Consider the following 13,397-nt stretch of genomic DNA (forward strand, 5'->3'; position numbering starts at 1 on the left):
TTTCATTCAGAAACTGAAAGGTCCAGTGCTCTTTTTAAAAACCAAAAGTGATCGAAGGGTAACCAACCTCCTCCCCATATCAATTTTACTTCCAGTCGCGACCTCCAAAATATCCAAAACAATGAGCAAATTGCTTTACTTACCCTTTCTCCATGGCCCTTGGCGGGTTATATCATCCCTAGATGAAAAGCTGATGGACATTTCAACTTTGGTGAACAAGATTACTGTGTCAAAATTTAAATTGGATGTCTTTGCGCGAAAAGGGGGCATGCGAGTGGGGGCAGCTGCCACCAATCAGTTTGCTCACTGAAATTTTTCTCTATGGGATATCCTTCACTGGAATGCCCCCCTCCCTGCAGAGAATAGCCCCCAAAAATTTCCATACATTTTCCTATAACCAATACTATATTTAAATAAAGTGAAAATTGCATTACTCACTACCCTTTCTCCATGGCCCTTGTCGGGTCATATCATCCCCAGATGAAAAGCTGATGGACATTTCAACTTTGGTGAACAACAATGCTGTGTCAAAATTTTGATCGGATGTCTTTTCTAGAAAAAGGGGCATGCGAGGGGGGAGCAGCTGTCTCCAATCTATTTGCTCACTGAAAGATAATTAAACTCTTGATTTCCATTTTAATGAGTGCTCTCCCATCTTCAAGGGCCATTGGCCCCATGCAATCAAACCTGATAAAAAAAGAAGCAAACCAGTAAATAAACACGTACCTGTGAACTTTCTTATGGCATAAAATATAAAAATTCACATTTTTGTCAATAAAAGCTGGAAAGCTCTACAATAGAGCTCTCTGATCCAAATACGATAATATGACTAATATCCCTTGAGTTTTTGGAGAAATTTTCTCTTTTTCCAAAAGTCAGTTAAGTTTTCTCAAGGTCTTAGTATTTTATGGGTAATATTAAACTTGATAAATTTTATGTATCTGAAATCAGCATAAAAGTTAAATCCTATGATTTACTTATTGGTGTTAAAATTCTTTTTATTCGAGTTTCGGTTACCGTTGGGCCGTGTCGATACTTACTTATCGCGAACTGTTTGAATATATCACCTTCAGAATGCCTTTTTTAGATATTTGAATACCTGGCAGGTGTTACTCTTTACTTAAATCAGTTATAACCGCTCAGATCTGGCCAATCCTATGATTTTAATAATTGAATAGTTAAAAAAGCAAAACTCTACCTACCCTTGCCGTCAAACTAGAAAGAGACACAGTACGTAAAAAAAACCCAATGAACATCGAAGACAGAGTTAAAACAAATGGCTTTTTCTTATAAGTATTTTTCATTCGTTATAAAAGGGTGCTGCAAATTATAGCTTATTTCTATTGCGGCATAACCACCACCACCCCCAATATCATCAGCCTCACATTGTTATGGTTAATTTATTATCTATGGGAATTATCGTGGGATCTGAGGTCAATGTAGCTAGTCCATACAATTTATTGCAAGAAAATACCCTGATGTTTCAAAATTTTCCTTTCCCAAATTAAGGTCCTAACCTCCTATCCCCACCCCAGAAAGTATATTTCAAAGTTTGGAAGCTACTAACGTAAGAGGTTCGTAACTTTTTAGCATACGGATCCACAAATCTTGAGTTTTGTGCGAGGAGCAGATTAGCCGCATATTGATCTAGGGTGTGGTCTTTTTAGTTCGATGATAATTAGAAACAAGGGATAATGTCCTTATTCTCTTGCATTTTTATAGCCTTGCTAAGTTATTTACCGGAAAATGTCACTAAAGTAAATGTTCGCTTATAAGCTTCAGAGCCTTCTAGAAAATTTCAGCCAAATTTCAGGAAAATGAAATTTTTCTCTTTTTTATTTTTATTTAAGTAATATATAAGGATGCATGAAACTTTACTAGTAACTTCTGATCCTATGAATCAATTTTGATGGACTTTTTTAAGATAAATTGATAAACTAAATTTTTGAATCAACAACTTTTAATAATTATATTTTTGACTGGAGTTATTTAGTGGTCTTAATTCAAATAGACAATAATGATGCATTTAGAAGTCATATGATCATGGAATATAATTTTTTATTGAAACTAGATGTCACAAATTACTTCTGTATGCGTTGAATCTCGAAAAAACAGAAATAGATTCAAACCCGAGTACTTAGGTGGGTAGAACTCGTACGCTTTAGTACTCGTTCGCTTACTGCATACATACAAATATTCAAGAACCCATGATATATTTGTCTTTGGAAGTACTCTTAATTCCTCATTCTTGGGCTATCGACAATAAAGATTTTCCCCCAATCTTCTGTTAAAACCTGAGATCTTTTTGAAGATATGGGACAACTGCATATTTAGGTAAATTTTCGTAGCAGGTAATAATAGTGGCTCTGGGCATTGGACTTGGTTAAATTAGAACCTGAGAAGATATATGCTAGTCAGTGGTGGATCCTGGGGGGCTCTCCCCTTATGTAGCAGTGGATTTATGGTTGGGCCCACTTGCTATGGCTTAGGATGAAAGTTATTGTTTTGTAATTGGTTTTTAATAGTTCAGTTTTAATAACTTTTTAATTATTAAGACTGTTTTCTTGCAAACAAGTTTGAAACAAGGTTTAAGTTACTTTTTGTGGTCTCTGTCAGATCGTACTAATGACGCATACTGCCAAAAAGTATTTAATTAAATTTAGGTTTCATCAAGGGAATTTGTTTGTTTTACCACAAAAGCCAACTGGGAGACGAAAATCTTCATTTCGCAAGAACAAGGAGGGTAAACTTAAAATTCTAGCTTTTTAGGCTGTCGAAATTATATTTCAGAATTGTACTTTCACAACACAGCTGAAAAGCAAAATATTTAATTATTTTTACTGTCAAAAATTTGTTTTCCAGTCTTGCTATGGTACTGAGGCAAAAAATTGATATCATTACTTTTTTTGGTTGTCTGTTATGGTTCTTGAGATTTCCCTTTTTGCGAAGAATGGTGATTATTACAACATGCAGTTTCTTAGGGAATTAATATAATAGAAAGTAAATGTAAGAGAAGTACAAAAATTATTATTTAAATTTTGGATTTTGGTGAGCAAATTGTGGCTCTTTACTGCCTATTTTCATCTAATTAAAGTTCTATATTATATGACAAATCACCTCTGTTCATCCCAAAGCATTAAAATAAAGGCCATACTCATTAAACTTTCATAAAGGTTCGTAGTAAAACTTAAAATTTAAAACTAAGTATATGAGGTAAAAAACTCCTTCAAAGGTTGGAGTTATCATTTAAGAAGAATAGATTTCCGAATTTTTTTGCAAAATAAGACAAATAATTATTTGTTTTTTTTTATCAAACATTTAAAAACAAAAAAAGGATAAAAAGGGGAAATTCACACAACTTGAATTGACCACAAAAACAGAATGCAACTGCAATATTACTTCAGAATTTCTCGCCTTCTCAAATACCAACCAGTCACAAAACTTAGTTATGTTTTTGTATATGGGTTACATATTTTTGTCCATAAAATTGTCTGAACTGCAATATGTATAGCTTAGGATTCTTGTACTTATTTCCAATCCAATCATATTTCCACGATCAGTTCTTTTTAAGTGAAAATTTTTTACAGGTCAATTCTCTTATTTAATGCTAAATCTGAGTCAAATTTCAATTTTTTTTTTGTGCTCAACAGAAATATCGAGATTTAAACGTTTGAATTGAATATCTGAAAATAACAAAATAAAAAAAAATTAATTAGAAATCTCCAAAACTTGAAACCCTGAGAATTTAAATTTATCAACCTATACCTATCAAGTAAAAAGATAAAAACAAATAATTAGTTGTTTTTTAAGGAGTACTTCGACTCATATACTTAGTTTGAAGCACATACCTACATGCTTCTTTATTAGAGTTCCCATTTTTCCGACAAATTTGATCCTTATTCGAATATTTTAGGATGAATAGAAGAGGAAATACTAACAAAGAGCTCTGAACTGACAAGACTCTAGACTGACTGGACTGGCCATTATAAACATTCACCTAAATATTGAGGTAGACATCGACAATGTAATAAATAGATATGGCTGAAGTGGAAATTGAGACATAGAATTTTTTTTTATAAAATTGTGAGTTATTTAATTTGAAACAAATATCAAACTTTAAAAATTGGAAAGATACGCCATGTTGTTATGAAAAGTAAAATTTTGATTGGTAAATTTCTGAGATTTCGTCGAAGTTGACAGTGTTTATTAAAACATTATTTTTAAAAAGAAACAGTGATTTGTTAATGGTTTATTGCCTATACTATAAACCCACGTTTTAAATGCCTTCTATAAATTTCTATCTCTTGTTCTGTTTTTCTTGTTACACTCCTAAAGAACTAGTATTTAAAGTTTAATATATCTTTTATACGAATATATAAGTTGTGTCTTTATCCTCACTCCCCACTCTTCATTACCATCACATTTTTATTTTTATTTTTATAATAAAAAGCTCGACTCACTGGCTATTGTGGTTAGAAGCGCAAAGACAGAAACTTATGCAGAAAATATTATATATCATTTTTTATAAGTGGCGAACAGCTTTTTATTTTTTTTTATGGCTGAGCGGGGTTATATTACTTACAATTGTTTGTATCACTATTTTTATACCACTTTAATTTCAACAAATTTATTACAACTTAAACCCTCGCCAGCTTTTAGATTAAATTTACGACCATTTCCACCACCTACCTACGACACATGAGTGATTAGCTTGTAGGATCGACCTTAAGTGCAACAGGCCCATCTTTATTGAGTAGGGCAGTTGAAACCCTCGGAGCACAGGACGCAAAGAGATTGGGTTTATTTGAAAATTCGCGTACTAGCTCAATAGTTTTTATTTAATTCCAATGGAATGTATATTATTCTTCAGTGAAAAAAAAAGAAGTCAAAAGAGAACTGGAATAAAAGACAAATTTGACTACAAGTTTTTTTAAAAGAACAAAACATATTTTTAACAGAAAAAATCCTTTCAGTTTCCCCTTTACGACTAAAGCCCTGGGGAGCCCCAGCTCTCTTGGTGGATCAGCTGAATGAAATGTTAATTGAGTAGAAGAATTATTGATAAAAGAATAATTGACAAAAATGCAACCAATTGTCTTTCTTAGCTTACTTAAACAGCTACATTTACGTATAAAGCGTCTTCCTTGTCATTAATTAGAAGCAAGCAAGGATCGTCCTGCAATCTAAACCACCTTAGATACTCTGTCTTTGATCCAAGTAGCGTAATATTTTTAGTTCACATGGAAAATGTTTGTTAAAGTAAGTATCAAGAATTATTAGAATTTAAAATATTGCTTAATCATCTGAGGATTACAAAAAGAAAAAAGAGAGTACCCATTAATGTAAATTTTCGTTTTCAGGACTCCCACCCATTTGGCTCAACAGGTTTCGCCAGCAAAAACATTTTTGCTTTTTCTGTGCGTCCCACTCGTAATTTAGTCACACTTGTAAAGTTGCTCGAATGAGCCATACACCTAGCATACCTACAAATTTCCAAGGCGAAAAATGGAGAAAGGAACTAACACACATTTAGCTGGTTTTCATTATTATATTATATCCATTATTATCCATGCAAAAAAAAAAAAACAGGAAATGAAAATTGGACCAGAATAACATCCAAGTTTAGTTTAGCTTACTCACTGGGCTATTTGAAACATATTGCCCCTTTCTCACCAAACTCTCCCTTTCTATATATCTTGCAAACTTGGAAAATCCCGTGATAAAACAATAGTATAATTAAACTACTTCATTTTTTGTCTTGAGGAAATTTCAGAAACGTATTCCGCGATATTTCAAATGGACACAAATTTATTTGGCAATATTATTTACAATGCAAAATTGCTGAAAAGCATGTTCTAAGAGTGTTACAGGAAGAAAAATGATAAGCGACTGTGAATATTATTTCCTCCTATATGGTCCAATGAGGCTAATGGTGAAATTTGTTTTCTAGGTGTGGCAATCCGATCAAATTTAATGTCACTGATATATGCTGGATTCTTATTTTACTTGCCCCATATTCCATCGTTTAATTCTCTTGAATATACAGGTAAATATTTACAAAGGTTATCTTACTCTTAAAGCAGCCAGCCAGAATAGTATCTAATTAACTTTACCTCAGACCTATAAAATAGTGAACATTTCCTTTCTCCCTCAGGTTTAACATTTGTGTGCTTCAGGATGCTATTTTCTAAAAGCCCATTTACCGTTAATTGTTGAGCTTGGTTTAAAAGCTGTTTTTTCTCATGTGATCTTGAGAATCACTATTTTTAAGACCATAAATCGCTGAAATCATTTTTTTTTCAACGGCTAATAATTTCTAGAAACAGTAATAGAGAAATTTAGAAAAATAATTTGACTTATTTCAAAAGACTCGCTCTATAGTTAAGCTATGGCTAAAAACTTGGATTTTTCTTTAATATAAGCTCTTCAAAGGGGTTTGTTACTTTGAATTGCCACCTTTATGCAACCTCAAAGGGTGTCTCTAGTTGCATGTTACAGCTTTAACATATAACAACTCATTGTAGCTCCAACCAGCTATAGGCTAATATAGCTACACACGCTCTTCCTCCATCCCAATCCGTTCAACGCTTCACCCTTAACTTCCACCCTTGAAATTGGACTTATTAAAGTCCAATTTCCTTTGCATAATTTCTAGTGATCTCTTAAAATCCTCTTCAGGCCCGCATTTTTTTTTTCAACTGGCTCAAGATAGATGGTATAAAATCATAGGCTTTGTCAATCTAACATCCTTCTTGTGCTAAATGTTGTCTATCCATCTTAACCCACCTTTCATTATAGCCCTAGAAAGCGAGATCAACACGTTTTGTTTTACAGATTGCCGTTTGATGCACGGTGGGTTAACTAATTACCTTAACCCACCGCGTTAACTGTCCTTAGACAATTCGCTTGTGCTACATAAAAGTCACTCGCATCTGGACAAAAAGCTTTGATACTGGATGCATTGCAAGTGCCAGATATCTCTTCCTGTTTCTTATGTTATATTTCTTTTAATTAAGTATAGTTTCACTCCTTTAAGGCCGTGATTAAGTGAACTGATGGAACTCGAAAATCCCATGTTAAATTGAAAATTTTTATGTAAAAAGTACTCAAGTATTCATTGGCGGAAGATGCCGCTTTTAATATCAGGCCATAGCTTCTTGAAGATGCTACAAAATGTTTGAAAGGATTTTGTTCTACTTCCTCTAATTGCTTAGAAATCTTAAAAATGTCTAGGTCTTTTTCACAAGTGTACTCTATGAAGAATATTGCTTTTGGAGCAAAATTGATACTATCATGAACAGAAGACAATAACCTGTAAGATGATTGGAACCATTTTTTGATTTATTTTACTGTTTTCTAACAGTCCCCTAGAATATTTTCAGCTACCTGAAATTTTTACAAGTCGGTTGCCACAAAGAATCTTTTCAGATCGCCGATAATAACCCCTAGAGACCAAAATGACCAGCTGGTATAATCAGCTGCTTGTTAATAGAGTGTGTAATTTTCATAAATTATTTCAATGCAATGAAGAAACCTGGAAATGAGAAATAGTCAGGAGCCTTCAGTAAAGTTGTGCACACAAAGCCATTTTATTCAGCGTAGTCGAAAATCCTTATAACTATATCTTTCGGGACGACTTACTCCCCCACAGTCCCCGTAGGAGGGGCTACAAGTTACAAATACTGACCAGTGATTACGTATAGTAATGATTATTGGGAAGTGTACAGGCGTTTTCATTTGGTTGGGGGCAGGGGTTGAGAAGAGAGGGGTATGCTGGGGGAACTATTCCTGGAGGAATTTGTCATGGGGAAAAAATTTCCATGAAGGGAGCGCAAGATTTTCTAGCATTATTTAAAAAAAACAATGAAAAAATAAATATTACAAAGTTTTTTCAACTGAAAGTAAGGAGCAGTATTAAAACTTAAAAGGAACAGAAATTATTGCGCATATGAGGGGATCACCTCCTCCTAATACCTCGCTCTTTACGCTAAAGTGTTTTTATAAATTTCTATTATTTATTCTACGGCTTTTGTGATTCAGGGGTCATTCTTATGAAATCGGGACAAAATTTAAGCTTTAGCGTTAAGAGCAAGGTACTGACGAGGGGTGAACCCCCTCATATATGTAATAAAAATACGAGAATGCAGAAGTTCCTTACGTAAGCTAATTTGTAAGTTACGTATATATTTAACTAATAAAATTTATTTTTATTAATAAAAAATTCGTAAAAAATAAAAAGTTCTAGTTGCCTTTATAGGTAACCAAATAATCGGAGGGCAACTAGACCTCCTTCCCCGCTCCTTTTTTTCTCAAAACCATTTGATCAAAACTATGAGAAAGCCATTTAGCCAAAAAAATAAATATGCAAATTTCGTTTTAATTATTCATTTGCGGAGAGCATAAATCAAAACATGCATTGATTAAAAAACGTTGACAAATTAAATAAAAACAAGTGTTTTTTAACTTAAAGTAAAGAGTGACATTAAAACATAAAACGAACAGAAATTACTTCATATATGAAAGAGGCTGCTTCCTCATCAACGCCCCGCTCTTCACGCTAAAGTCTGACTCTTTCTCTTAACTCTATTTTTTAAAACAGTAAAAATCTTTAGAGTAAAGAGCGGGGCGTTCACGAGGAAGCAGTCCTTTTTATATACGAAGTAATTTCTGTTCGTTTTAAGTTTTAATGTCAATCCTTACTTTCAGTTAATTTTTTTTTTAACTTAATTTGTAAGAAAACTTTGATTTTCTAAGAATCCTCGACGAAAGTTTTCAACTTAGTTCGGTGTTTAGTTTCGAATTAATCAACTGAGGTATTTCAAATAGTCTATCCCTAGGAAAAAAAGTGGAGAAAACAATAAATTTTAAAATGCACTCTATGCATGCCGTCACAGCTTCATATACATGGGCATTTTGTACTTGAGAATGAATGAGGGCATTTTGTACATTTTGCTCATTTGCTCTTCTCCCTTGGTCGGTAACCAAGCTTTGCAAGACGCAGCCAAATCTATTACTATTTCTCGGCTGAAGCGTATCTCCAAAGGAAGCTGTCAATCAAAATCTTTGACAAGACTTGATAATTGGTGCTATTTGAAGTTTTGACAATGGACGGTCTCAAGAGAATTAAAAGACAGAAGGCTAACCTAACTTCAACTTTGAAGCTCGATGTTTTCAAGTTCACTTAATCACGGCCTTAACATCCATCTCAGTTTTCAATGATACATTTTCTAGTTGATTAGAAACTCAATTTCCTGACTAGTTAGATCAAGAGATGACCTAGCTTTTGGCAGTTGATGTATAGACTGGAAGCACATATTTCATGTTTTCATAGCCTAATTGAGCAGTTGTTGATTGCTTAAAATCTGTAATTAACAGTAAACTTGAAACTAAGAGATAACTTAATTTTGAAATTGACCTTACCGGTCATATTGACTGCATCATAGACAGACCATTTGCATTGTGTGGTAAGTTTTATTGTGATAACTAGAGACATATTTTTCCCACTGTCCAGGTTAATCTTTCACTCACCTTACCATTCTTTTCTTCAAAATTTCCATTGTAAATGATCTAAAAACACAAACTTGGTAGATACATCCTAAGGTAACACAAAGGTAGAGTTTGGTTCAATCGTCACTTAGGGTCATATTTTGCTGTACATGCTTTGCGCTGCACCATCACAAGTGTGATACAGAGCTTGCATATCAAAATGTAAAAGGTCAAGAGGGCAGTTTAAATGAGCCTTTGGTCGCTTCTGAACCAAAAAGGAAACGAAATTAAAATAAATATTCGCACCATGGAAGCGTCAGAATGATATTTTATTTTTATGAGCTCATTAAAGGAGAGAACCATCAAATCTAAGATACAACTCTGAAGTTACTGTAGAAGCACTAAATATTTTTTTTACTGCTTTAGAATTTTTTACATTTTGCTAATGTCACTTTATTTTTCTTTTGGTATTCAGTTTCGTGTAGAGTAACAACACCCGATTTCCTTTCAACAGTATTTCAATTAATCCCTTTCTTAACTTACGTCCCACTCTCTTATGTTTTGTTTCCTGTATTTGCTTTTTTTATGGCCAGCTTTATTCATAATGTGGTTAAGCTATCATCTCACATGATATTAGGGAATAATACTTATTATTTTCCAGTTTTTTTTTTAATTTAGCCCCAATACCCATAAAAAGGGCTACTGCGTGCTTTTTTGTGTGAATTACCACTTGCATAATTGTTTGAATGATAAGCAAACAGTTCGTGGTAAGGAACTGTATAGTAAGGAGCGACCCGGCTCAATAGTAAACGAAACTCTAAAAATCGGAATTTTGATGCTAAAAGATACATCAAAAGAATCGGATTTTCATGCTGAAATAAATATATAAGTTTCATCAAATTTAATCTTTGTCATCAAAAGTTACGAGCCTGAGAAAATTTACCTTATTTTGGAAAATAGGGGGAAACATCCCCTAAAAGTCATAGAATAATTACACCATCTTAACGAAAATCACAACATCGCATTCAGCATATAAGAGAACCCTATAGCGAAAATTTCAAGCTCCTATCTACAAAAAATGCGGAATGTCGTATTTTTTGCCAGAAGACAGATCACCGGTGCGTGTTTATTTGTTTTTTTTTTTTTTTGTTTTTTTTTTTTTTTTCCCAGGGGTCATCGTATCGACCAAATGGTCCTAGCATGTCGCAAGAGGGCTCATTCTAATGGAAATGAAAAGTTCTAGTGCCCTTTTTAAGTGACCAAAAAATTGGAGGGCACCTAGGCCCCCTCCCACGCTCATTTTTTTTAAAGTCAACAAATCAAAATTTTGAGATTACCGTTTTGTTCCACATAGTCGAAAACCATAATAACTATGTCTTTGGTGATGACTTACTCCCCCACAGTCCCTGGGGGAGGGGCTGCAAGTTACAAACATTGACCAGTGTTTACATATAGTAATGGTTATTGGGAAGTGTACAGACGTTTTCAGTGGGATTCTTATGGTTTGGGTGGTTAGGTTGAGGGGAAGGAGCTATGTGGGAGTATCTTTCCTTGGAGGAATATGTCATGGGGGAAGATAAACTCAATGAAAAGGGCGCAGGATTTTCTAGCATGACTATAAAAAAACAATGAAAAAATAAACATGAAAAACATTTTTCAATTGAAAGTAAGGAGTAGCATTAAAACTTATAACGAACAGAGATTATTAAGCATATCAGGGGTTCTAAAAATATTTTAGCATAAAGAGCGAGGTATTTAGGAGGAGATAAATAAATCGCTCTTTATGCTAAAGTATTTCTAGTAATTTCAACTACTAATTCTACGGCCTTTCTGATTCAGGTGTCATTCTTAAAGAATTGGGACAGAACTTAAGATTTAGTATAAAGAGCGAGGTATTAACAAGGTGAAAAACCCCCTCATATACATAATAAAAATAAAAGAATATAAAAGTTTTTTACGTAAGTTAATTCTTAAGTTACGTATATTTTTTACTAATAAAAACGTTCGTTAAAAATTAAAAGTTCTAGTTGCCTTTTTAAGTAACCGAGAAATTGGAAGGCAACTACGCCTCCTTCCCCACTCCTTATTTCTCAAAAGCCATTTAGCCAAAAAGAGAATTAGTATGCTAATTTCATTTTAATATTTTATGTACGGAGAGCCAAAATCAAACATGCATTATTCAAAAACGTCCAGAAATTAAATTTAAAAAAAAAGACTAGTTTTTTTAACCGAAAGTAAGGAGCGACATTAAAACTTAAAACGAACAGAAATTACTCTGTATATGAAACGGGTTTTCCCCTCCGCAATCCCTCGCTCTTTACGCTAAAGTTTGACTCTTTGCCACAATTCTAATTTTTAAAACAATTAAAAACTTTAGCGTAAAGAGCGAGGGATTGAGGAGGGGAAAACCCGTTTTATATACGGAGTAATTTCTGTTCGTTTTAAGTATTAATGTCGCTCCTTACTTTCAGTTAAAAAAAACTTTTTTTTATTTAGTAGTGACGAAGACCACACTGCCTTTCCATAACAAACAAATACAAAGTAGAAACAATAGAGAAAATGTTTTCAAGACAGTGGAAATCAGTTCTGTGAATATTTTGGCCCTATGTCCAAGGGCCGTCTTCAGCACAATACGAGAAAAAGAGAGGAAATATGTATATATAAATAAACTTACATTAAATTGTGAGAATTAACACTAAATAATGTTATTTAAAAACTTTTTTTTAAAAACAGCCCTAGCATCCTTACTTCAACGAAGTTCAACCAGGACTGACAAAAAGAATGAAGTGAGAATATAAACTCATTAAAACTAAAGAGAACAAAGTGATTTATTTTTTGTGAAAAAATATTTGCACAGAAAATAATCTGTACGTAGTTTTTACTAATAATTTTAAAATCATTAATTTCTTAAATTCAGGTAAATATAAGACCCCAGTTACTCGCCAAAGAGGGGTCTATCAAATAACCTGTGATTGTGGAAATTACTATGTCGGCAGGACCCATCAGAATCTAGAAAAACGGTTACAACAGCATAAAAAAGACATAGACAAGGCACTAATTTCTAATAGTTCCAACAACTCCTTTGATTCTGCTTTAGGTTGGCATACATTTAATAATCCGTCTCACACGATACTTTTTGAAAAATCTCCACTCATTAGTAATGATTTGGGGATAAAACAGGTGCTTCGAGAATCAATCGAAATTAATCTCAACATTCTTTGAACAGGGACTTATAGGAATACTACCCTAAATTCTTTATACTCAAATTTAATTAAAAACGATCTAACAAAATATTTTACTAAACCGATTTATAATAGTACTGAACCAGCTACGAAAAGGCCTTTGAGACAGGCTGCTAAAAAAGCAAGGTTGGTTCTGAGAAATTGCATTTAATCACTTTGTTCTCTTTAGTTTGAATGAGTTTCTATTCTCACTTCATTCTTTCTGTCAGTCCTGGTTGAACTTCGTTGAAGTAAGGATGCTAGGGCTGTTTTTAAAAAAGTTTTTAAATAACATTATCTAGTTTTAATTCTCACAATTTAATGTAAGTTTATTTATATATACATATTTACTTTCTTTTTCTCGTATTGTGCTGAAGACGGCCCTTGGACACAGGGCCGAAATATTCACAGAACTGATTTCCACTGTCTTGAAAAGATTTTCCCTATTGTTTCTACTTTGTATTTGTTTGTGGGAGGATCTTCGCATGGAGTAATTTTCATGGGGAAAGAGAATTTCCATGAAGAGGACACATGATTTTCTAGCATTATTCAAAACAAAAAAAAACAATGAAAAAATAAATATTAAAAGTTTTTCTCAACTGAAAGTAAGGAACAGCATTAAAACTTAAAACGAACAGAAATTATTACACATATGAGGAGATCATCTCCTCCTAAATACCTCGCTCTTTA

The 13,397-nt window shown here is 33.3% G+C and overlaps 1 protein-coding gene across 2 annotated transcripts in view; it reads left to right on the top strand.

Moving 5' to 3' along the window:
• The window catches only part of LOC136033812 (piezo-type mechanosensitive ion channel component-like), a gene marked incomplete at its 3' end in the record, with an annotated part of 265,796 nt that overhangs the window by 13,506 nt on the left and 238,893 nt on the right, over positions 1–13,397 (top strand). For both annotated transcript variants that reach the window (XM_065714725.1, XM_065714726.1), the window contains 1 exon segment: positions 5,951–6,046. In XM_065714725.1, coding sequence (XP_065570797.1) covers positions 5,951–6,046 — 96 coding nt within the window.

This window comes from Artemia franciscana, chromosome 12 (assembly GCF_032884065.1).
Source record: "Artemia franciscana chromosome 12, ASM3288406v1, whole genome shotgun sequence".
Classification (NCBI taxonomy): domain Eukaryota; kingdom Metazoa; phylum Arthropoda; class Branchiopoda; order Anostraca; family Artemiidae; genus Artemia; species Artemia franciscana.